The following is a 26,506-nucleotide window of genomic DNA, read 5'->3' as shown; positions in this document are numbered from 1 at the left end:
CTTCCTTGGATCCCATGCCTTCTGACTTTCTGAATAAGCCTACTGTGTGTAAATTCAGTAGTAGATCAGCAAAAGTCAAAGTGTTAACAAATAACTCCATGAAAATTCCAAGAGATTGGGAGATTCTTGATACTTGCAAAAGGAGATTATTCAGAGACAGCAGCAAACAATTCTATAAGCTAGAAGTAAAAAATTCAATTAGATACTTGCAGATTGAAACAAAAAATCTATTTTTTTAAGTATAAATAAGATTAATCAGATTATCTAAGTGAAAACACAAACAGAAAATTACACTGAGTTTTGCAATCTTGAAGAAAAGCTCTCAATTATAGTGATAAAACTGGGCAATCACGATCGACAAAAATAATTGTGCAATACGATAGATCCTGGGGATCTGAGATAAGAACAGTGACAGCAGGAAGATAAGTGATCCAGGACATATAATGGAACATCCAAAACTGATTAATAGTCTGAGTTTGATTGATTTATGGTTGGAGAGCAAAGTCTGAAGTTAACCTTGGGAAATTAAATGAGTAATTTAACGATGATACCTATAGCACTTCACCTCTGTCATAATACTCTCTTCACATTTGAAATTAATTATTGGGATTACCACACCTTTTTTAAGAAAAGCATGCATTTACCTCATACCTTTATATCTTTAGGCAGGAGGTACAGAAAGTGTCAAGAAATGTAGCTTAGGCTTGACGCAAGAACAAAGCAGTGGAGATGATTCAGCAATGAATGACAACTTTAATAATATACTGCAAAAAATAACAAGCCACAAGGGGCCACAAAACAAGAGAGAGCTGACACTAAACACCACATGCCACAAGGTAACAGAAGGCTAGGTGCAATTGGTTGAGGCTGGCTGGTTCGATGGGTGAACAAGGACTTTTGATGGGAGATGGGTTTAAATAGGCTGCAGGTTATGGGTATAAATTGAATGGCAGGTGACTCCTGTTAGCTGGGTGGGAATTGGGAGTTGCCTGGCTGTGCAGGCCTGACAGGAGCCCCCTTCCTACAGCCAGCACCTGATGGCGTAGGGTGATATGGATGGTTCTGGTGGAACTTCTCAATGAGTGATGGATCCAAGATGAAACTGTGTGGCACCCAAGATCTCTCCTCCAGGCTGTACCCTTCCCAGCCAACAGTGTACTGCACACCCCGCTATGACAATGTGAATCTATAAATCAGAGGCCTGTGTATGTGGTGATGTCATGTGTCACGTGCCAGAATGTGATTGGACGGAGCTATGAGCATGCGCAGAACTGACAGAATGATCAAGAAGCTTGTGTGTTAAGACGTGGTTGCTGTTTGCTGTTAAATAAAAGTTATAGTTATGTTCTTCCAGAATATGTGTCTTTATTGGTAACCCACGGTAAGTATAAAGAACACTACATGGTGTCAGAAATCGGTCTGGAAGATTAATTCATTTCGCTAACACAGAAGAAGCGAAGATAATCAAAAAAAAAGAGTGCAAACTTTTTCGTTGTTTGCTAACAGCTTTAAGAATGGAAATTTTGCAACCCCCATCGATGCTTCAGCTGACTGGAAATGTAGCTGAAAACTGGAAAAGATTTAAACAGCATTTTGAAATTTATTTATCGGCGATTGGAGCAGAAAATAAATCGGAAAAAACAAGAGCTGCGATTCTACTCCACGTGATTGATGATGACGCAATTGAGGTATATAACCATTTTACTTTTGAGAATGGAGATAATTTAAATCTAAAAGCGATAATCAACAAGTTTGAAGCGTTTTGCATACTGAAGCGCAATGTGACGTATGAATTGTATAAATTGTTTACAGTCGGCCCTCCTTATCTGCGGATTCAATCAACCGCAGATCGGGAAAACCCAGAAGTTCTCTCTCCAGCACTCGTTGCTTGAGCATGTACAGACTATTTTTTCTTGTTATTATTCTCTAAACAATACAGTATAACAACTATTTACATAGCATTTACATTGTATTAAGTATTGTAAGTAATCTAGAAATGACTCTGAAGTACAGGCAGTCCCCGGGTTATGAATGAGTTTCGTTCCTGAGTCCGTCTTTAAGTCGGATTTGAAGTCAGAACACATACATCTGGTATTATTTAGCGTCAGTTAGTCAGACGTTTTTCTTAGTATATAGTACAAACTTTACCTTTCTATGCACATAAAATACTTAAGAAACATACGTATTTCAATAATTTAACCACTGTGTTGCTCAGTAATAATCGTAGCTTTCATCGGGGCAGGGCCTTTCACATTCTCCATTAAAATTGTTCTGATCGTTGACCGACTGTAGCCTAATGCTTTTCCAATGACCGATGGCGTTCCACCTCTTTCTGATCGCTTTATTACTTCCACCTTATTTTCAATCACGATCGTGATTATTTTCGTGAACAGAAACACTGCGGATTCAGAGCTCGCTGCCAGGTCCTAATGTCCATCGCACAGAGACATGTTAAATAAAGTCCAGGGTTCCGCTGGGTCCTAAAGACCACTGCACTGATACATGTTAAATAAGGGACTTGAGCATCCGCGAATTTTGGTATCCATGGGTGGTCCCGGAACCAATCCCCCACGGATAAGGAGGGCCGACTGTACATGCAAGCAGAAAGCTGGTCAAACAATTGATCAATTTGTTACCGAGTTGAGAAACCACAGTAAAACATGCAGTTTGCAGAGCTGACGGACTCTCTCATTAAAGACAGAATTGTTTGCAGCATTCTGGATAATGCTCTGTGAGAAAGACTGTTAAGAGAACCAGATGTAAATCTGATTCTCTGCAAAGCTTCTGAGTCCGTGAAGTTGCAGGCAAAAGAGCTTTTTATTAAGAACTACAGCGTACACACTGTGAATAACTGTGAACATGTTAGAAAAAATAATGAAGGGGCAACGAAACCGACAGAGAGCAAGACGTCATCTGAAAGAAAAAATCTTTGTGATCACTGTGGGCAGAAGCACTGACCTAAAATGTGTCCAGCGTATTGGAAAGTGTGCAACAACTGTGATAAGAGTAATCATTTTTCAAGTTGTTGCAGAAGTACAAAGGAAATAAAACACGTAAATGCAGTGCTTGAAAATGAATGTGAGGAGTTTTATATCGATGTGCTTTGTGAAAACAAACAAAGTAAGAGTGACTGGACTATTCCATTGCAAGTGAACCAAAACAGTATTCTGTTTAAACTGGATACTGGAGCACAAGTAAATGTTCTTGCAAAAACTGAGTTTAATTTATTAGAGCCAAGACCAAAGTTACATCAGACAAATATAAAAGTGACCGGGTATTCAGGTGCAGACATTCCAGTTAAAGGAACATGTGTGGCAAAAGTATCACACAAAAATATTGAGCATACGCTTTCATTTGCAGTAGTGCTAAAAAATGTACAGTCATTACTGGGTCTATCTGCCTGTGAGAAACTGAATTTGGTGAAAAGAGGAGGACAGAGACCAAACTTGCCGGTACAGTTCAATACTGATCTGAAGCCAAAGAGTGACAAGAATCAGGATCGAATCGAAGAAGTGAAAGCACAAGTGAAGGAATTGAGAAGTTTTATTGAAATAATGAAGTCTCAGCATAAAAAAGACATTAGACAGTTAATGAATGAATTGCAATTTCTTCGCAAAGACCTTAAGAAAGAGCCAACTTCAAAGTTTCAGTTAACTGATGCAGACCAGACAAAACATGAAAATAACAATGAAACACTAAAGTGAACTACTTAGAAGATCTATTCATGTTCGTAAACCCCCAGAGAGACTGATAGCGACATGTTAAATTATGCATTTGTTTTGATTAATGTTGCTCATTGTTTTTCTTTTTAAGGAAGATGTGGTGATGTCACGTGTCAGAAAGTGATCGAATGGAGCTATGAGCATGCGCAGAACTGACAGAGTGATCGAGAAGCTTGTAGTTAGGATGTGATTTGCTGTTTGCTGTTAAATAAAAGTTCTAGTTATGTTCTTCCAGAATATGCGTCTTTACGAGTAACCCACGGTACGTATAAAGAACACAACAGTGTACGCTGGAATGCTTTTCACATTGTAGGTTCTGGAGGTGCAGGCTCAGGTCGGTTGAGTGCTGCCTCCATGGGCAACAGGCTTGAGGCAGGACACGTGGAAGGTAGGTGTCATCCTGAGGGGTGGTGGCTGCTGGAGACAGTAAGTGACTGGATTGATGCGGTGGGTGCTACTGAAGGGAATGATGAACCAGGGTGTGAGCTTGCAGGCGTTGGTGCACAGGGACAGATCTCAGGTAGACAGCCAGATACAGTCACCAGGCCGGAGTAGTCTGGCTAGATACCACTAGTGATTGGTCTGCCGGCAGTCAGCAGCTAATTGGCAGCTAGGATGGCATTCCATGCCCTCTTCCAAGCATTCTGGCAGTGGCAAACCAGGGTGTTGGCGGACAGGACCTCCACTGTTGCCTCCTCCGTGGGAAGGGATACTTCTTCGATGTGGAAGGGTTGAAGGCAGCTTAGCATCGCAGAAACTTCTCCACTTGCTGAATGGCTCTTTCTGACTGACTGCTGGTCTGCGAATGATAGCCAGAGGACAAACTCACTGAGGCGCAGAGGAGGGAGCAAAAGGCTCAACAGAAGTGAGAGATGAATTGTGGGCTCTGGTTTGAAACAATAGCCTGAGGGAGACTCTGGAGATAATCTCTGGGCCTGCTTGCAGAACTGGTCCTCCATTGGTATGATCACTGTAGCCCCAACAGAAGGTGGCAAACCCATGAAGAATTCCATGGTGATGTGCGACCACAAGCGTTGAGGGACCAGTAGGAGCTACAAAAGCCCAGAGAATCACTGTTTGGAGGAAAGGGTCTGGGCATATTGAGGGCAGGCAGTGATGAGCTGACATACTCCTGCCATCATGGTGGACAACAAAACCGCTGTCACAGAAAATCCAGAGTCTGCTGTGCACCTGGATAGCCAGACAGGGGTGAGGAGATCATGGCCACCAGCACATACATGTGGATGTCAGGTGTGTTGGCTGAAGCAGGCTCATGTTGCAGGGCCTGACGGTCTGGTTCTCAAGGTCCCAGACGTTCTGGAAGGATAGAATGATGAGCTGAGGGTCAATCACAAATTCAGCTGAGATAAACAGTTGTGGCAGGGTGTCTGCCTCAGTGTTCTTGGAGCTGGGTTGGTAGGAGATGGTAAAGTTGAATCGTTGGAAGAAGAGGGCGCAGCAAGCCTGGCGTGGTTTAAGTTGTCAAGTTTGTCGAATGGGTATGAGGTTCTGGTGGTCAGACCAGATCAGGAAGGGCTTGATATTTCCCATCAGCCAATGTCTCTGTTCCTCCAAGGTCTATTTAATGGCGAGTAGCTCCCTGTTTCCTACTCTATGAAGGCATTATGTAGAGTTGAAATTGCGCAAGAAGGCAGCACAAGGGTATGTCTTCCATCCAGTCCTTGCTGGGACAGGATGGCCCCAGCACCCATGCCAAATGTATCCACCTGTACCACTAAATATCTAGAAGGGTTCCAATGGTAGATAATGGGAGTGATACTGAAGTATCTCTTGAGCTCCTTGAAACCATGGCCCATAGCAGCTGACCATGAGATAGGTGACTTGATGAGGAAGATGAGAGGAACGGTGATTTGGCTGTAGTTCCTGATGAACTAGAAACTGGAGAAGCCCAAGAAGGCACATAGATGTTTGAGGGAGCCATTCAATGATGGGATGCACTGTCTCTAGGTCTATGGATATGCCTTGGGGTGAAAGGATATAACCCAGGAAGGAAATGACTGGGGTGTGAAAATTGCATTTTTCTAACTTGCAGTATAGTTGGCTTTTCAGAAAATGCTGCAGGACTGAACAGACATGTTTTACGTGTTCTTGGGGGCACTTGAGGAAGATGAGAATGTCCCCGAGGTAAACAAACTCATATCTGTACAGCAATCCTCAAGAATTTTGTTAATGAAAGCTTGGGACAGAGCTGGACCATTGGAAATTCTGATAGGCATCACCGAGTATTTGTAGTGGCCAGTGGGTGTTATGAATGCTGTCTTCCACTCATCCCCCTGGCAGATTCAGGTCAGATTGTACACTCTCCAGTATGGAGAAGATCTGGGCCTGTGGAGTGTTTCAAATGCACTATCCATCAAGGGGAAAGGGTATGGGTTCTCAAAAGTGATTTTGCTGAGTCCATGATAGTCAATACAGGGACAAAGAACACCCACCCCCGTCTTTCTATTTGACAAAGAGGAACCCTGCACTGGTTGGGGACAGGGATGGTTGAATAAAGCTGTGCTGTAGCTGTTCATGGCTTGGCTCTCAGGAGGGGAGAGGGAGAAGAGATGACCTCAGGGAGGTGTAGTGCCCAGGAGGAGGTCAATCGGGCAGTCATGTGGTAGGGTTCTGACTTCTCTTTCTCTGAAGGTAATGGCTAAGTCGTGGCATTTTGTGGGAGTTTGGTGAGGTCAAGGGACTCCTCTGTCTCCACAGATTTACAGGGTGAAGTCAACTGGGATTGAGGCAGGTGGGTCCCCAACTCAGCAGTGAACTGCATGACCAGTTGAAGTGAGGGTTGTGAGTGGAGAGCGAGGGTAACCGAACATGAGAGGAAAGTTGGGCGAGTTGATAAGGAGGAATTGGATGGACTCTCAGTGCCCTCTGAGGCTCATGAGTACAGGCCACGTGCATGCTCTATCCCAGACCCCAAGGGACATCTGTCAACAGCCGTGATGCAGAGGAATGAGAGGTAGACTTGGTCAGGAGTCCAAGTCGCACACACACAGTCCAGTCCGTAAAGTTGCCTGCTGTGCCGGAATTCACCAGAGCCTCCTGTGTACGTAAAGCCGTCGGGGTCAGGAGGACAGAGAGTGAATCCAGCTATTGTGATTAAACAAAGGACTGGAGAGAGCTTACCAGATGGAAGGTCCCTCATTTCTACTTTGTGGTGCTGTTTCCTGAATGCAGTGGAGATTTGATGGATTGGTGGTTAGCTGCTCCGCAGTAGATGCACCAATTGTTTCTCCAAGGGGACTCGTGCTCATCTTGAGGCCTTAAGGGATCTCCCCCTAGCTGCACGGGTTCTGGAGGCATTGCTGAGGAGGGTCCTGCAGCCTGAGATGGTTCTGGGAATGGGACTGGGGGCTGGCTGATGGTCTGGAGGGTCGTTCCATAAGAAGCTTGTCAATATGGTGGGCCAGAGTGATGAGGCTTCTGAGGTCCGTGGTCATCTCCTGGGTAGGCAGCTCATTTTCAAATGCTCCGAGAGGCTGTGACGGTAATGGCTAGCAGTGCTTCTGCATTCCAGCCGCACTCTGCCGTTGGGTCCTGAATTTGATGGTGTAATCCAGTACTGAGCGTGAGCCTTAATGCAGGCAAAGTATCTAATCCACTGCCTCCCTTCCACCTCCCAGGTGGTCAAAAACATGGGACATCCCAGTGCTAAAATCTTCATACACATTGTAGGTGGGGATCTTATAGTGCGAATTAGTCAGAGCTCACCCAGCCAAGAACGAGATGACGAAGGCAAACTTGTCCATAAAATAGAGATGGCTGAAGCTTGAAATGTAAGACACAATGTGACAGGAAGTTGCAGCGTCAGGTTGGGATTTGTCAAGGAGTTCAGACACTGGAACCCAGGGCTCCCAGAAAGGAGGATGACTGGTGCAGGGTTGCTGAGTCGAGACAGAGGGTTGGTTGAGAGTGGCGAGCAGATGGTCAGTGGCTTCCTGCTGCTTCTCGATCACGCGCTCATGTTGACAAATGACTTCCTTTAGATAAGCAAACTCTGTTGAGTCAATAGCTACTTCACCCACCCTGTGGAAATGGAGCAGAGGCTTGACCCAAAGTCAGAGCAGTGGAGACGATTCACTTTCCTAACAGCTTTCAATAAGAATAAGTCATGAGGAGCCACAAAACAAGAGAGAAGAAATTCGAACCATCAGAGACAACACTGTAACTGGAGACACAAAAATACAACTGCAGATGCTGTGGATCAAAGAATACGTACACAACGCTGGAAGAACTCGGCAGGTCAGGCAGCATCCGTGAGAAAAGAGTAGCCAAAGTCTCGGGCCGAGGCCCTTCATCAGGAATGGTAACTGGAGGTTAGGAGCAACTGGTTGGGGCTGGCTGGTTCGATGGGTGAACAAGGGCTGTGGATGAGAGCTGCGTTTAAATAGGCTGCAAGTAAGGAATTGAAAGCGAGCAGCAGGGGACTTCTGTTAGCTGGGAGGAGACTGGGGGCTTCTTACCTGTCCAAGCCTGACAGAAAGACTTAAGTTGCACACCACAAAGTTCATGAATAGCTACTGCCTTTCAATCACTTAGTTCTTAAACCAACTAGCAAAACACTAATCACTAGTTTCCCAACACAACCTTGACCACTTTGCACTAAAGTGGACTTTTTTGTTCTAATTGTATTTCCTTGCAAAATTGTGTGTAATTTGTTTAATTTATGCTTTTCTTCAATTCAAGTCTAATTGTCTCTTAACTGTATATGAATACTCGTGAATACAGCATAGCAAGGCAGATTTAATGTAAGGGCAAGCTACTAAAACACATTACCACGTTACACCCAAGAACACATTCATGTAATAAAAGAGACCCGACAACTCCCCTGCGACACTGCAGCTTGATGCCTAGTCCTTGTACATACTAGTCAACAAACCCATATATAATACTGCGTCTGTGATACTGCAAGTGAGGTTTTTCATCTCACCTGTACTTGTGCATATGACAATAAACTCAGCTTTGATTTCAGAAAGTCTCAGATTTAAAATCTATTACATTTGAAGCTAGTTATGGTCAATATTTAGGAAAATTATAGCACATGACAATTTTGTTTTAAGGAAGGTTTTGGAACACTAAGATTCGTCAGTGATACCGTGTGGTCTATTGTATTCAGCTGAACTAACAGAATAGGAATGCAATTTTATCCCAAAAAGATGACATCCATGACAATGCAGCAAATCAGTATAACAAAGAGCTGTTATTTTAGAATTTCTAAATGTCTTCTAAATCAATGTGAATGCACTTTCAGATTTTGTTTCTAAAACTGAGTGTAACTTATATGTTGTTGCTCCATACTCCATAGATATTGGAATTTATTTCCAAGATGAAGGATGTTTGAAATGAAGGAGAAAGGGGGCAGCTCGGGTTGGCTTCTTGTTTGTAGGGTTGTTCTCCGAGCTTGGAGGTTAGGTCGCAAGTGTTTTGTCACCAGCCGAGTTGACATCATCGGTGCGCAATTGAGTGTTGTTTCTGCTGAGTGCTCATCTTTATTTTGGTCCTACTCATCGTTCAGTTTGACAATTAAATAATTATCAGGAGGGAGAGGTGTGATGGATGTTCACTGTCCAGGATCCTGGGGGTTCTTTGCCAAGCTGAGATTTCTAACACAACAGCTGACTTTCCAGGGGTCAAAGAGTTGTTTTTGAATAAGTTAAACTTCCATTCAATATTCCTTGTTCAGCTTCTCGTCATAAACAAGTGAACAAAAGGGATTTCATTGGCCCTTTATTTAATCAAGAGAAAACAATGGGGCCTGTTTCAGCTTAATTAAACACTATATTCACCTGGCCTGACAAATGTAAATGAAAAACATCACACACATGTGAAGTCACCAAGAAGCAAAAAACAGTATGCAGTCAGGCTTGTTAGGAATGGTCAAGGAATGACAAGAAGAATGGCAGAAAGATGGAAGACTAGAATACATTGTTCTGCTTTTGATTTCTGCAACAGACAACTCATTGGCCTGCAACTCATTAGGATGTCTTTTTAACTTATAATAATTGTACTTGTGTTTAGGAAATCCTTTGTGCTTTTGAATTGTATGTAATTTAGAAATTTTTTATAAGATAGAAATCCTCAGTGAGTTATAAATGTTTTAAGAATTTTATCAAAATGTGTATCACTAAAAACAAATGAAATGTGCTTAAGCTATTTTGTTAGTGGAAGTATCTCCTCTTTGATAGGGAAAGGGGGGCTCACCACTCAAATGGTGTGTATTGGCAGCTAAACTCTCCGTGGAGGATAATCAGGGAAGTGATCTAGCCATTGAAGAGTAGGTGACTCAAGTATAATCTCCCATTATTCAGGGTATCCATTACTATCTATATCAGTTAGGGCGGGGTCACATGCTTTGCGGACCGGTGGTTCGGGACAACTGAGTTAGGGCATAGGATATTCGTCTGAGTTCAGAACTCCGTGAACAGCAAACCCTACATCATTGCAAAGGATATAAGCTTATTCTAATCCTCAATGGGGATGAAACACTTGCTGCCATTTTCAGCCAGAAATATAGACTGTCTGATTCATAATCAGTCTTCTCCAGGTATTATTATCATCACAGAATCCAGTCATCAGCCAGTTTGATTCACTTTATGTGCTATGGGACATGGCTTATGAGACCAGACAGCATCTTGGCTGTGACTCTGATGATATGCAGTCCAAATTACTCCTCCTGTATCCATGCTTTTCCAGCAGAGCTGGCACTGATCTGAGAATGTGCAAAATTGCCAAACATGTTCTCTCACATAAAAGCAGATTAAATCAAACCAGCCACATATTTCCTTCCAATTCACACACTTCTGACTTGATGACTACTGAATTACCTTAACCAGAAGGACAACAGTTATTTAAAGTGACCTTACATCAACAGCTTCTCCACGGTGAACAGGATGGGCCATAAATACTAACTTAGTGAGAGATATCCATAATCTGTACATTAAGTAGAAGAAAAATATCATATCTTTATTTATCACTAAATACAATGTTTAAAAGGAAGTTTGGCATCCTTCTTTCTAGTTTAATACTCGTAATAATTTTGTTTAATATGATTAGCTGATAAGTCAGCTTTGACAATACAACTGCTGGATTTGTATGAAATGAAGCCCAATAGGAACAAATGTTGCTAAAATCAAAGTTCTCACCACAGAAGTTAAGTAGAATATTTAGTGATGACTCTTATCAAAGAAAAGTGTAGGACTTCCAAATGAAGATAATCCCCTCAGCCCTCACTTCCTGGATAGTTAGAAACATATACATAGGTAACATGAAAAAGGGATATAATGCAAAATACAAACAACTGAATATTAAAATATATGAACATATATTTCCACACTAGAGTGAAATATATGTTTTTCAGAGGATAAGGACAGAAAGAAACAAACGGAATTGATGAAAAGCAATGAGGCTGAAAGATTAGCTACTTCTCTGTCCACAGATTTTGACTGAACTGCTGAGAATTTCCAACACTTACTGGTTTCATAATAAATGAAAGAGTAGCAGGGTATTATAGGCCAGTTAACCTGATTCAATAGTTGGCAAGATGTTGGAATCTATTATTAAAGATGAGGTTCAGGGTACTTGGAGACAGATGATAAAATAGGTCAAAGTCAACATAGTTTCCTTAAGGGGAAATCTTGGCTGACAAATCCGTTAGACATATTTAATGAAATGACAGGCAGGATAGAAAAAGGAGTGGCAGTAGGTGTGTACATTTTCAGAAGACCTTTGACAAGGTGTTACACATGAGGCTGCTAAACAAGATGGTATTATAGGAAAGATCAGCATGGACAAAAGATTGGCTGATTGGCAGAAGGGAAAGAGTGGAAGTAAAAGGGGCCTTTTTAGGTTGGCTGTGGGTGACTAGTGAGATTCCACAAAGGTCAGTGTTGAGACCACTACTTGAATGATCTGGATGACTGAATTGATGGATTTGTAAATGTTATGAAGATAGACAGAGAGGCGGGTCTTGAGGAAGTAGAAAGTTTGCAGAAGGACTTGGACAGATTAGGAGAATGGGCAAAAAAGTGGCAGATGGAATACAGTGTAGAGGAACGTATCAGCATGCACTTTGGCAGAAGGCATAAAGGCATAGACTATTTTCTAAATGGTGTGTGGGTTCAGAAATGTTGAGAGTCCTAGTGCAGCATTCCCTAAAGATTAAATTGCAGGTTGAGTTGGTAGTAAGGAAGGCAAATGCAATACTAACATTCACTTCAAGAGGACTAGAATATACAAACAAGGATGTAATACTGAGGCTTCATAAGGCATTAGTCAGACTGTACTTGGAGTATTGTGAGCAGTTTTGTGCCCCAAATCTACAAAAGGATGTGTTGGCATTGGGCAGGGTCCAAGGGAGGTTTATGAGAATGATCCTGGGAATGAGAGGGTTAACATATGAGATCTGTTTTTGATAGCTCTGAGCTTGTAGTCGCTGGAGTTTAGAACAATGAGGAGGGATCTCATTGTAACTTACTAAATATTGAAAGACCTAGATAGAGTGGATGTGCAGAGGATGTTTTCAATAGTGGGACAGTCTAGGACTAGAGTCACCACCTCTGAATGGAGGGGTGTTCCTTCAGAACAGAGGAGGGGTATCTTCATCCAGAGGATGGTGAATCTGTGGATTCATTGTCACAAAGGCAAAGTCATTAGGTATATTTAAAGCTGAGATTGATTGGTACCTAAGGATAAGGAGAATCAAAAGTTATGGGGAGAACACAGGAGAATGGGATTGAGAGAAAATAAGTCACCCCTGATCAAAAACCAGAGCAGACTTTATGGGCCAAATGGCCCAATTCTGCTCCTATGTCTTATGGTCTTACGGTTTTTTATATAGCAAAAAGCATCCTTTGAGAAGGCAGAAAACACAAAAATAAAAACATGGAATTGTTACATCACAGCTGGATGCTGTTTGACTCATAAAGCCAGTGACAATTCTTCAAACAGAAACCCAGGCACCTGCTTATTCCTCACCATTTCCACATCTTCCTTCCTTCTATTTCACATATCCAATTCACTGTTGTAAAAATAGAACAACTGAATCTGGATCCACCTTACTTCCAAATCGTAACCACCCACTGCATTAAAAATATTTTCCCTCATAGCTTCCCTGGATCCTTTGCTAATTGCATTAAATCTATTTCCACTAAGGAATATTTCTCTCTACTCTCTAAGCTGACCTAACAATTCTCCTTTCAACCTTCTCTGACCTTAGGAGAACTGTTCCCGATACACTAGTCTATACTTGTAAAAGATGTGCAGCATTCACAGAATTGTTCTTGTAAATTATTGTCCTCTCTAGGACCTTCACATCCTTCCAAAAATGTGGTGCCTTGAATGAGGAGAGCTATAATTAGGTACTTTGTGTGTGTGTGTGTATGTCTTCCCAGAAGAGAGAGATGATGCAGATGTTATAGTGAAAAAGGAATAATTCATACTAATAAATCTGATTTAAATAGGGAGCTAGCAAACATCAAGGGGTTAAGAATTTTTAAAAATGAAAAACAGAACAAGTAAGATAACATGTACCTATGCTGCTGTGAAAAGGAAGGGAGAAAGGGCAAGATGTCTGAGGGCTTGAATTTAGATGACATGATTTTTTTATTTAATAGGAAAGAAATGGTTGAACTGAATAATTACAGATCATTCAGCCAAATTCTGGAAAGAATTCTGAGGGACAGTATAAATTATTGCTTGAAATTCTTAAAATAATCAAATGCTGTCAGCTTAGGCATGTTAAGGAGAGGTCATATCATATTTTTTTAATGTTGTTAGGTAGGAATGTCATTGAATACGGTGGTTTGGATGTAACACGACTGCTCCCAAAACCAAATGCCCCTAACTGATCAGAAACATGGATTCCCATGTTAGGTGTATATATATATATATATATATATATATATATATATAATGATTTCAAAATAAATGCAGGGAACATGATTAAGGAGTTTACAAAAGAGGCAAAAAAATTGGCTGAAGGGTTGAAAATATGAAACAAGGTTGCAGAGTTCAGGAGGTTATCGATTGACTGTTCAGACCGTCAGAGATCCAGTATGTGGAATTCATTCTGAAGAAATGTGAAGTAGTGTCTTTGAAGATGTGCAAAGTAATGGAACATTCTATAAAAAAGTAGGATCGTGATAAGTGTCGAGGGGCACAGGCAGCCAGCTGTTTCAATCCACAGATCTCTGAATATGGTCGGGCAGTTAGAAGGGTCATGAGGACATATGCACGGCTATCCTTTATTGGTCAAGCCACAGAATAAAGGCACTGATAGTCTTGCCAGAACTATAAAAACCTACTTTGACTGTACCCAGGTTACTGTGTAGAGTTGTCGTCACTACTTTACAGGGAGGATGATCGCACCAGAGGGTCTATGAGGAGATTACCATACTATTACCAAGACAGGGAAGTTCAGTGGAGGAAACAGAGAGGCTGAGAGGAGATTAAATTGATGTACACAAAACCATAAGGGGTAAAGAGAGAAGGAATGGGAAGGCTTTACTAAGGGTCATAGATTTAAAGTGAATGATAGATGAAGTAGAGGGGATCTGAGAATTATTAAAATATCCAAAGAGAGGTCTGGGTCTGGAATTCATTGGCTGGAAAGGAGGTGGAAGTAGAAACTCCTAATACATTTAACATTACCTGAAGTACAGTAACTCAGAAGGTTTCTGACCAAGAGCTGGAAGGTGACTTGGTCTTATCAGTTCATATTAGCAAGAAGACATATGGCTGAAAAAAAACGAAGTTCGTTAAAAGCCTCAGATAAATTCAGGTAGTCAGTTGGCGAGTGCAGAGTTAAGTCAAGGGCAATCATCCTTTGTTAACCCTCTCTTCACAATGCATCGCAAACTCACCTGTCCAGTGGACTCAGAATGGGCGTCGCTCCGGTACTCGGTGCAAGGAATCTCGATCTGCTCTTGAACTAAGCAACAGTGAATCTTCCCATTGCCCATCTGAGTGAGTGCGTTTACATTTGTTAGCGTCGCGATGCTTTTGAGGCAAGTGAACAGATAGATAATGGTCGGGGCTTACCCACTGGCTCGCTTGGTGGCGCTAATTTTCCAGTTGGGTAAAACACCTAAATCCTAATTTCACCTCATTAAACCATATTTTCTGAAGGAATATTTTGGAGATATTGAGATAACCTTCATCTTGAGCCGTACATTCAGATTAGGAACTCAGGAATAAAATAATCACAGGTTGCCGAGTTATTTAAAATTAATAACTCTAAATGATTAGAATTTTAACGCGCGGCAGCAAAGCCCTCAATATACACAACTACTAATTTATACAGGTAGCTTCAGCGAGGGGATTAGCGGTTAAAGCTAGATAATCAAATGTTTCCTTCTAGTTCCGTTCGATTTTACGATTATTCTCGGGATAATTTTCTCGGGATCACGTTAAAGTTGAGCCTACACATTTGAGCTTACAGTGGCCACTCAGACCACATTAACACAGCATTTCCTCATTTTATTCATCTCCAACATCCAACAAAAGTTGTATTGCTTTTTAAATTAAAACGAGGCACCATCGAAGGAAAATTATTTCAAAATGGCTTAATATTTCCTCTACTTCTTTACTAGAATTTGATGAATTCGATTTTCATTGAAAAAAACATGATTTGTCTGTGAATGAACGGAAAATAAAAGTACATACATGGTTTTTGGATATCCATATAGACTCTTGTCCTCTGCTTTTGGGTTGTAATGATGCGAACTAAGATCTCCGTTCTCCTCTTTCCCGTCGCGTCTGTTTTCTTCTTCATGGAAGGACACACTTGTCTGAACCTGGCATCTTCTCTCTTCTTCTGACATTCAGGCGGAATAATAGTCAACGCCGGTATATATAGAAAGTAGAATTAATCACGTTCCTGTGGGCCGCCGCAACTCATTGCACCCCGCTGCAGTGGGATTTCTCCTGGTGCCGATGGCTCTGGCGCAGATTCACCAGGGAAGAGTGACACTGGCTAACCTACAACGGTTCTGATCAACACCCCCCTCCCTACACACACTCTCTCTCTCCTCTGACACCGAGTGATGCCGCACAACCATACGGTCAGCGGTCTGACATCGCGTCGAGCAAACGCAGCTAGTGGATACACCAACTCGCCTCTCAGGTGAAAAGTTAAAGCGTCTGAGCAGCTGGTACTGGAGGTGGGAGGCGGGTCAAAAGCCACGAAAATCGATACCGCATTAGAATCTCAGCCCTGACTCACAGACCCTTGAGCAAACACGAGAGTGCTCGGCTCGGTAGAAAAGTCCATCTTATTAATTCAAATACGGTAATCAATTATTAATTTTCGGAACTCTGTGGAGAAAGAGGATTCCCAAGTTTCTGCGAGCTCCGCAGTAAAAGCAGAGAAAGGGCACAGGGCATGAGTGGAGAGAGATGGGTAAGTCTCCAGGCTCAGGGGATGACAAGCAGATAAGTATCCTAGCCTCAATCCTGCTTTCTGAAGTGCCACTGAGAAGGGCTTTCTTATCGTGCTAACTTGACGAATGTCCCGACACTTCAAATCAATTCGCAGTGTAATTTGCGACGCTCCCACAGCTGCTGCTGGTGCGGTCAGGGGAGAAGCTGGTTGTTTCAGGAACGGCAGCAGTCTGCTCCTCACGTGTATGTAGCTGCGGACAAGGGATGGGCAATGAGAAAGGCCAGATGATCATAATGCTGTTTGGGTTTACAAGCGGAGCATTAGTTTCCTGATAATGCATTTGACTGTTTCCTAAAGCAGCTCAGAATGTCGCGGTTATTCATTGGCAGATCTTTGTACAAGACTCGCTGGCTGCTGGCGGTGAAAGTGGCTATTGGCCTCAGCCGTCCTCCCCGAGATCCCAGCAGGGCTCTTCTGGGGGCATTACTGCAATTAGCTGCTGATAAAGTGAGTCAGCTATACGATATGTGCCCTCACTCCAAGGGCGGGTAGCTCCAGCATTGATGAAGCCTGTCAAAACAAGCATCACACGTGGGGTTGTACCGCCGGCTGACATGGCGCCAGTTCTCCAGGCACTCCACATCACCCAGAGATAGTCATTCATTTCAAAGGATGCACTGGCAATATGCAGGAAGAATACCACACTCTGGGGCCACTTTATTAAGTACACCTGTACACCTTGTTAATGCAAATATTTCACGTGGAGGCAACGCAACTAATAAAAGCATGCAGACAGGTCAGGAGGTTCCGTTGTTGTCCAGACCAAACTTCAGAATGGGGAAGAAATGTGATCTAGGTGACCTTGACTGTGGAATGATTGTTGGTGCCAGACAGGGTGGTTTGAGTATCTCAGACTGCTGATGTCCTGAGATTTTCATGCTCAACAGTCTCTAGAATTTACAGAGAATGGTGTGGAAAACAAAAAAAAAATCCAGTGAGTAGCAGTTCTGTGGGCAAAAACACCTTGTTAATGAGAGCGGTCAGAGGAGAATGGCCAGACTGGTTCAAGGTGACAGTAGCTCGAAGAACCACACCTTACAACAGTTGTGTGCAGAGGAGCATCTCTGAATGCACAGCACATCAAACCTTGACGTGGACGGGCTACGACAGCAGAGGGCGACACTGGCTTCCACTCCTGAACCCATTAACATGGCCACCGAGTGTGTGTAGGAGCAGAGGCAGTGTTGACTAGATAGTTGTTGATTATGACTAGGAATAGGAGGGGTAATATTGTGCAACAATGTGGTTAAACATCTGTGCTGCTTGAACAGCTGGGGATGTGAGAAAGTGCATGGATAGGCAGATGGCTGTGAAATAACTAAGTTATGATAAGCTGGAGGATAGACAGTATAATGAAAAAGACCATAAAGCAATAGGGGCAGGAATTGTCGTCTCAATGCTGACCTACTCAGGTCTCACCTCCTCTTGTCTGCTAGTTCCCCATAGCACTCAATCTTAAAAGAAAATCCACCTTCACTTTAAATATGGACAGTGATTCAGCCTCCACAATCCCCTGTGGAAGCAATGTCCGGAGATCCACCATATTCTGTGAGAAGAGGCATCTTTGCATTTCAGTTTTACATGGCCGTCCCTTTTCTTGTAACTTGTAGGTATGGGCAGTAGGATGAATACAAAAAACCAGGACATGAGTCACGATTCTCACTCTTTGCTGAGGTCATGAAACTACCTGTGGCTCTGAATTCAGGAGTAGGAGACCATACCCCCAGCTGTTGACTTCTGTGGCAAATCCGTCGTGCCGGCTTCCTGTTGGATGGAAAGGCAGTCATCCTTCAGCTGGTTCAAGCCCATAGTTTGATGTTGAGCAATGATTCACTGAATACCAATACTGCCTTCACCTCCTCTGCTCAAGAGCTGACTGAATTTGATGCTTTCTAAGTTCCATAGCTAAGTTATTCAGATACCTTAATGCTTTAGTGCTTTTTTTTTGTGTGCCATATTCTGGCAGACCGCTTTTTTTTTCACGTGGTTGTCTTGGAGGAAAGATTCTGTGAGTGGTCCCCCATGTCCTTCTCACAGCGCAGTTGTCTTTCTTTTTAAACGAGGCCGAGTTGCGAGCTCGACACTCAACCTGGCACGGATGGTAAGCGTGTCTGGGAGCGACCCGACTGGATCCGAACTCGGGAACCTTCGCTCCGGAGTCCAGCGCTGATGTCACTGCGCCACCAGCAAGCAGTTAGTGCTATGCCTGAGCCTAAACTGCCCGAACAGAATCAGTGTCACAAATTCAGGGTTTCATGCCCACAGTCTTTCCAGGCTCTGGTTGTCAGTAATCGTAGTGGAGGTTTGATCCAAAAGTAGAGCAGCAGAGAGGATTTTGCAGTAACTGATGATTTACAAATAAATCGCAAAATTATAAGCCACAAGGGGCCTGAAAACAAGGGAGGCCAGGTACTAAACACAACAGAGAACAAGGTAACTAAAGGCTACCTTCAGAATGGCTGATTCAATGGGTGAACAAGGACCGTGGATGAGAGCTGGGTTTAAACAGGTTGCAGGTTATGCTTTGGAAGTGAGTGGCAGGTGAGTCCTGTTAGCTGGGTGGAGACTAGGAGATACCTGTCTGTGCAATCCTGACTCCAGTGCAACAGAGAGTTATTGTAATTCAGGAATACAGCAGGCTTGAGCAGGTTTTTCACAGAAGCAAGATCACTGTCATTGAAACTATGGATCATGGAAACTATCATCACAGAAAGAAGGAAACATCTGAGAAATATTGAAGTAAATATGTTATGTGGAAAAACATCTCAGTTCATGGGAAAGGTTCATGATTCTGGACACAAAGTAACAAAGAAAGCCACCAGTGGGTAATCACTGATTGGTTATTTTATAAAAGGGGACATAGCGTCTAGATTCAGGGGGAGTAGATTTAGGACAGAGATGAATCTGTGGAGTTCTCTGTCCAATGAAGCAGTGGAGGCTGCCTCAGTAAATATATTTAATCAAGGTTGGATAGGTTTTTGCAGAGTAAGGGAATTGAGGGTTATGGGGAAAAGGCAGGTAGGTGGAGATGAGTCCATGGCCAGATCAGCCATAATATTATTGAATGGCGGAGCAGGCTCGATGGGCCAGATGGCCTAATCCTGCTCCTATTTCTTATATTCTTATGTAAAAATTTAATTGAGCACCGTGAGTAGATAAACCTGTGTAATATTTTTGTAACAGTGGATCTGCTGATTAAAGCTAGATGCGTCAGTTTGGATGGAGTGCATGGAGAGGATGCTTTGAAATAAGCAGCGACACACCACCAAACATTCCTTTATTGTGAAGGAGAAAGATGTAAAGCATTAATGTATCCATAGTTGATGCTGAGAAAGATTCAGAAAATTTGCTTAAGTATCAAGGGAGCAATCATTATTTTATGTGTTTGTGTCTTCATCACAGAGGAGATCAATGTAGCAGAATCCACAGTCTCATAAACAAGATGGACAAGGATAACTGCCAGGTCAACAAATAGTTAATTGTCAGGGATCAGCCAGAATTCAAACCGCTGTAATTATAAAATCACAATTATTATAATGCTTGCTGCTATGAGTTTGTGCAAGGTTGCAGAATTCAGAGATTCAGTGTGAACTTGTTTGTACTTTTTACTGATAGTTTCAAAGCAATATCAATAAGAATTCATGGAAAATATATTACATTAATCAGTTAACATTAGTATTAACTCGGTTTGTGTTTCTGATAATTTTTTATAAAATCTCCTAAGATTTGTTCATGCATTGTTAAACCATGGCTAAAAACAATTATCCTACTTCTTTTAAATGTTTATCATTTCTTGTATATCTATAATAATATTTACACTCTGAAGCTCACCAGCTATGTTGGAATCACGATAGCAGTGGTTGCGAAATGTGTAATTTCCAGCTCTTTTTTTTTGTTGCTATTTTCTCTAGCATATTCCAGTGATAGATTAGCATCTTGAATTTCAGACAGCTATTTGAGTGGCAGTCCGTGATGTCTGGGTTCTTTGTATGATCTGTGGGTGAGGAACTCATAAACCAGTTGCTCAACAAAGCATGACTGTTTATTCCAAGGTCTCCAGGTTAAGCAAATCTTCACAGATAATTATTACAACCACGAAAACTGTTGGTCACATGATATGCATTTAATGAGACAGCAGCCTTAAAGCAACAGTCACATTTTCTCAGCTTCAGAATCAGTCAGATTTATTATCACTGACCTATGTCAGGAAATTTCTTTTGTGGCAGCAGTACATTGCAATACATTAAAATTACTAAAAGTTCAGTAAACTAGTGCAAAAGAGGAATAATGAGGTAGTGTTTATAGGTTCAAAGATTGTTCAGAAATCTGATGGTGTGATTGTGTGTGGGTCTTCAGGATTCTGTACCTTTTCCCCAATGGTAGTAATGAGAAGAGGGCCCTTAATGATGGATGCTACATTCCTGAGGTATCATCGTTTGTAAATGACCTCGATGGTGGCAAAACTTGGACCCGGATTAGACCTGGCTGAGTCTATAACACTCTGCAGCCTCTTTTAATCCTGCAAACAGTCAGAATTATCTCCACCATACAGTTGTAGAAATTTACCAGATCTCAAATTCCCAATGAAGTATAGATGCTGGCACGCTTTCTTCATGATTGCATCAATGTGTTGGGCCCAGAATAGGTATCTGAGATAAAAGTGTACAATAACAATCATTTCCTCCTTTTTAACAAATAAGAAAGGTAAGGAAATTATATAATCATAGACATTCATGCTCTCGGACCTGTATTATGACATAATACTCCCATTCCTTTTGGGTGTCATCTAACTGTTCTCTTGGGCTTCTCTAGAATTTCTCTAGGAGCCTCTATTAACCCTTCCCCAAAGTTTTTCTTGGTTGGTCCTTCCATTGCCCTGTTTTTCTGTATTTTTTTAATGCAATGATAGACTTTGTTCAGGTCTAGCACAAATTCTGGGTTTGTTGTCAAGCTCTCAAGTAGTGTCAAATGTTCAAAAGATAACCAGATGCATCATTAACAATCTCATCCAAGAAATGATCAGTTTGTTGAAAGATGATGAAAATGGCTGGAGGCCTGCCCTTCCTGATGCTGCAAACACTTTGCTACTTCTTGAACATGGGTCATTGAGCAACACACCACTGAAATAGGTCCTTTGGCCCAACTGGTCAATGCTAACCACACCATAGTCCATGCTAGCCCCAGCTACCTGCATGTGGCCCATTACCCTCCAAGCTTCTTTCCTCCATTGGTGTTGGGACCACTTCTTTTCACATCGTATGGTAATGATTTGAATGATGAAATGGATGGCTTTGTGGTCAAGTTTGGGGAGAATTCAAAGATAGGTGGAGGGGCAGATACTGTTAAGGAAGTTTGTAGTTTGCAGAAGGACTTGGACAGATTAGAAGAATGGGCAAAGAAGTGGCAGATGGAATACTGTGCAGGGAAGGGTATGGTCATACACTTTGGTAGAAGGAATAAAGGTGGTGATTATTTTCTAAATGGGGAGTAAATTTAGAAATCCGAAGTGTAAAGGGACTTGGAAGTCCTCGTGCAGGATACCCTAAAGGTTAGCTTGCAGGTTGAGTTGGTGGTAGGAGGGCAAATACATTTTGAAAGGACTAAAATGTAAAAGCAAAGATGTAATGCTGAGAATTTATAAGGCATTGGTCAGACAGTACTTGAAGTATTGTGAGCAGCTTTAGGCCCCTTATTTATTTAGAGATGCTGTGCAGAATGGGTTCTTCCAGCCTTTCAAGCAGGATCGCTCAGCAACCCCCGAAATGATTTAACCCTAACCTAGTCACAGGTCAATTTACAGTGACAAATTAACCCCCTAACTGGTACTCCTTTATATGAGAAAGGATGTGCTGGCATTGGGGAAGATCAGGAGGAGGCTGACGAGAATTAACCCAGGAATGACAGGGTTAATGTATGAGGAGCATTTTATGGCTCTAAGCCTCTGCTCACTGGAGTTTAGAACAATGAGGGGGATCTCATTGAATATTGAAAGTCTTAGATAGTGTTCTTGGAGATGATAGCTCTTATAGTGGGGGAGTCTAGGACCAGCGGGCAGAGTCTCAGAATAGAAGGATGTCCCTTTGGAGCAGAGATGAGGAGAAATATTGTTAACCAGAGTGTGGTGAATCAGCGGAATTCTTTGCCACACAGGCCAAGTAATTGGGTATATTTAAAGTGGAGATTGATAGGTTGCCAGTTAAAAACGGTGTCAAGGATTATGGGAAGAAAGCAGGAAAATGGGGCTGAGAGACAATAAATCAGCCATGGAGAAGACTCAATGGGCAGAATCTGCTCCAGTGTCTTATGATTTATCCAATTGTACTTGGCTCGAGTATTTTGTCCGGCAGCTCATTCCAGGTACCCTTTGTATAAAGAAGTTACTTGTGAGGTTTCTTTTAAATCTCTCCCCTCTAATCATGTATCTGTGCCCTTTAATTTTTGACTTCCCAACCATGAGGAAAGGACTGTGACAAACCATTTTATCCATTCCTCTCATAATTATAAATTTCTACAAGGTCGCCCTTCTTTCTCCTATGGTCTAGGAAATAAAGATTCAGCATGGCCACCCTGTTCCTATAACTCCAGCCCTCTAGTCCAGATGGCATCTTCGTAAATTTCCTCTGCACCCTCTCTAGCTTAACCGTATTTTTCCCTAAACAGGGTGACCAAAACCATGTGCAATACTCCAAGGCTGGCTTCATCATATAACTGCAATATAATGTCGCTACTCCTAAACTTGGTGCCTTGACTGATGAAGGCTAGAATTCTAAACACCTTCTTCATTAATCTGTCTACTTGTGCAGCCCCTTTTAGCAAACCTTTCACTTGTACTCCCAGGTCCTCCTGTTTCAGTGCCCTGCCATTCACTTTAAAAGTCCTATCCTGGTCTGACTGTCCAAAATGCATCACCCACACCTATCTAGGTAGAAATCTATTTGCCATTGCTCAGCCCATCTTGCTAAATGATCTCTTTGCAATTCATTGTAACCAGCTGCACTACCAACAGGATCCCCTAATTTAGTATCATCAACAAACTTGCTAATTGTTCCATTGTAGCGGTGTGCTACACACAGCGCTGAAATAACGACACGCAGTCAGTGAGTTGCAGTTGCAAAAGAGATTTATTCAAACTTCGCGGCCTTACTTTAAAGCCTTCCTGTTCCCGCCCTCCCCAGGCGGGAATGCTGTAGGGGGCACATATTCACAGTCCCGTCCCGCGCGCGGGCTTTTCCCCTTGCTGGTGAAGAAGGCCTGGTGCCCTTTTTGGGACCGGCCTCAATGCCGACGCGCGCCACTTTGTGAGCCGGTTCGAGTGCGCTGGGAAGTGGGTCGCCACATAACCCCCCCCCCCAAACTGGTGATACACCCCCCAATGTCCTCAGTCTGGGCCGGACTCTGGTTGGGAGGTCTGCCTCTGCTCCGCGGTGCCTGAATCTCGACCGGCTGTGCCAAGTCCACATGGGCCGGTTTGAGTTGGTCCACCGTGAAAACTTCCTCTTTCCCCCCAATGTCCAGCACGAATGTGGACCCGTTGTTTCTGATCACCGTAAACAGCCCCTCGTAGGGCCGCTGTAGCGGTGCCCGATGTCCGCCCCATCGTACAAAAACAAACTTACAGTTTAGCAGGTCTTTGGGTACGCAGGTCGGGTTCTGCCCATGCTGCGAAGTGGGTATGGGGGCCAGGTTACCGAGTCTCTCACACAGTCTGCCCAGCACTGCTGCGGGTTCTTCCTCTTGCCCCCTTGGGGCTGGTATGAACTCTCCTGGGACGACCAGGGGTGCGCCGTACACCAACTCCGCTGACGAGGTGTGCAGATCCCCTTCGGGCGCCGTGCGGATTCCGAGCAGGACCCAGGGAAGCTCGTCCACCCAGTTAGGCCCTTTGAGGCAGGCCATGAGAGCTGACTTCAGGTGACGGTGGAAACGCTCCACCAGTCCGTTCGATTGTGGGTGGTAGGCAGTTGTGTGGTGCAGCTGTGTCCCCAAAAGGCTGGCCATAGCTGACCACAGGCTGGAGGTGAACTGGGCGCCTCTGTCGGAGGTAATGTGGGCCGGTACACCAAAGCGAGATACCCAGGTGGCAATCAGTGCTCGGGCACAGGATTCGGAGGTGGTGTCGGTGAGCAGGATCGCCTCTGGCCATCTTGTGAACCGGTCCACAATAGTCAGGAGGTGCCGCGCTGCTCGCGACACTGGCAGGGGGCCCACGATATCCACATGAATGTGGTCGAAACACCGGTGGGAGGGGTGGAACTGCTGCGGCAGAGCTTTGGTGTGCCGCTGCACCTTGGCTGTTTGGCAGTGCATGCACGTTCTGGCCCATTCACTGACCTGCTTGCTGAGTCCGTGCCAAATGAACCTGTTGGCTACCATCCGGACGGTTGTCCTGATGGAGGGGTGCGCTAAGTTATGAATGGAATTGAAAATGCGCCACCGCCAGGCTGCCGGGACGACGGGACGGGGTTGGCCGGTGGTGATGTCACAGAGTAGGGTCCTTTCACCTGGGCCTACGGGGAGGTCCTGGAGCTGCAAACCGGAGACTGCGGTTCTGTAACTTGGGATCTCCTCGTCTGCCTGCTGCACCTCCGCCAGTGCTTCATAGTCTACCCCCTGGGACAGGGCTTGGATGTTAGGGCGGGAGAGGGCGTCCGCCACGACATTGTCCTTTCCCGAGACATGTCGGACATCCGTCGTATATTCGGAGATGTAGGACAGATGTCGCTGCTGGCGGGACGACCAGGGGTCGGACGCTTTCGTGAACACAAAGGTAAGTGGTTTGTGGTCCATGAACGAGGTGAAGGGCCTATCTTCGAAGAAGTACCTGAAATGCCGGATTGCCAGGTATAGCGCCAACAGTTCCCAGTCGAAAGCACTGTATTTGAGCTCGGGTGGTTGTTGGTGTTTGCTGAAAAACGCCAGGAGTTGCCAGCGATCCTCGATGAGTTGTTCCAGTACCCCACTGACTGCCATGTTGGATGCGTCCACTGTGAGGGCGGTAGGGACGTCCGTTCTGGGGTGCACTAGCATCACGGCATTTGCGAAGGCTTCTTTGGTTTTAATGAAAGCGGCTGCGGACTCCTCGTCCCAGGTAATGTCCTTGCCCTTACCCGACATCAGGGCGAACAGGGGGCGCATGATTCGGGCAGCTGAGGGGAGGAAGTAGTGGTAGAAATTCACCATACCCACGAATTCCTGAAGGCCTTTGATTGTGTTGGGTTGAGGGAAGTGAAGGACCATGTCTACCTTGGCGGGCAGAGGGGTTGCCCCGTCTTTAGTAATCCTGTGGCCCAGGAAGTCAATGGTGTTGAGCCCGAACTGGCATTTGGCCGGGTTGATTGTTAGGCCGTATTCACTCAGTTGGGCGTAGAGTTGACGGAGGTGGGACAGATGCTCCTGACGACTGCTGCTTGCTATGAGGATGTCGTCCAAATAGATGAAAGCGAAGTCCAGGTCGCGTCCCACCGCGTCCATTAACCGCTGAAACATCTGTGCGGCATTCTTCAGGCCGAACGGCATGCAGAGGAACTCGAAAAGGCCGAACGGGGTGATGAGTGCCGTTTTGGGGAGGTCGTTTGGATGCATCGGGATTTGATGGTATCCTCAGATGAGGTCTACCTTGGAGAAGATCCGTGCACCATGCAGGTTTGCTGCAAAGTCCTGAATGTGCGGCACAGGGTAGCGGTCCGGTGTTGTAGCCTCGTTCAGCCTGCGGTAGTTGCCGCATGGTCTCTAGCCCCCTGTTGCTTTGGGCACCACGTACGGGGGGAAGCCCATGGGCTGTCGGACCGCCGTGTCATCCCCAATTCCTCCATCCTCTTGAACTCCTCCTTCGCCAGTTGGAGCTTGTCCGGGGGAAGCCTTCAAGCACGGGCGTGTAGGGGTGGTCCTTGGGTCAGGATGTGGTGCTGTATGCCATGTCTGGGCATGGCTATCGTGAACTGCGGTGCCAGAACCGATGGGAAATCTGCCAGGACTCTGGTGAAGTCGTTGTCGGACAGCGTGATGGAGTCCAGGTGTGGGGCCGGAAACTGGGCTTCACCCAGGGAGAACATTTGAAAGGTCTCGGCGTGAACCAGTCTCTTCACTTGCAGGTGGACCAGTAGGCTGTGAGCTCGCAAAAAATCTGCCCCCAGGAGCGGTTGGGCTACGGCGACCAGTGTGAAGTCCCACGTGAACCGGCTGGAGCCGAACTGCAGCCGCACCGTACGGGTGCCGTAGGTCCTTACTGTGCTGCCGTTCGCAGCCCTCAGGGTGGGACCCGGTTCTCTGTTGCGGGTGTTGTAACTCGTTGGAGGTAAGACGCTGATCTCGGCTCCAGTGTCAACCGAAA

General features: G+C 44.2%; 1 protein-coding gene across 3 annotated transcripts in view; it reads right to left on the bottom strand.

Annotated features, from left to right (window-relative positions):
* LOC140726443 (short transient receptor potential channel 3-like) overlaps nucleotides 1–15,813 on the bottom strand; it is a 140,055-nt gene extending 124,242 nt beyond the window's left edge. For 2 of the 3 annotated variants that reach the window (XM_073042850.1, XM_073042851.1), the window contains exon 1: nucleotides 15,399–15,813. In XM_073042850.1, coding sequence (XP_072898951.1) covers nucleotides 15,399–15,556 — 158 coding nt within the window. In that variant the 5' untranslated portion in view covers nucleotides 15,557–15,813. Of the gene's footprint in view, nucleotides 1–14,596; nucleotides 14,649–15,398 lie in introns of those variants that run through there. The other variant, XM_073042852.1, reaches the window with a different exon arrangement.
* Between the last annotated feature and the right edge of the window lie 10,693 nt (nucleotides 15,814–26,506).

This window comes from Hemitrygon akajei, chromosome 4, assembly GCF_048418815.1.
Source record: "Hemitrygon akajei chromosome 4, sHemAka1.3, whole genome shotgun sequence".
Lineage (NCBI taxonomy): Eukaryota > Metazoa > Chordata > Chondrichthyes > Myliobatiformes > Dasyatidae > Hemitrygon > Hemitrygon akajei.
This window is presented reverse-complemented; position numbering and strand designations above follow the sequence as displayed.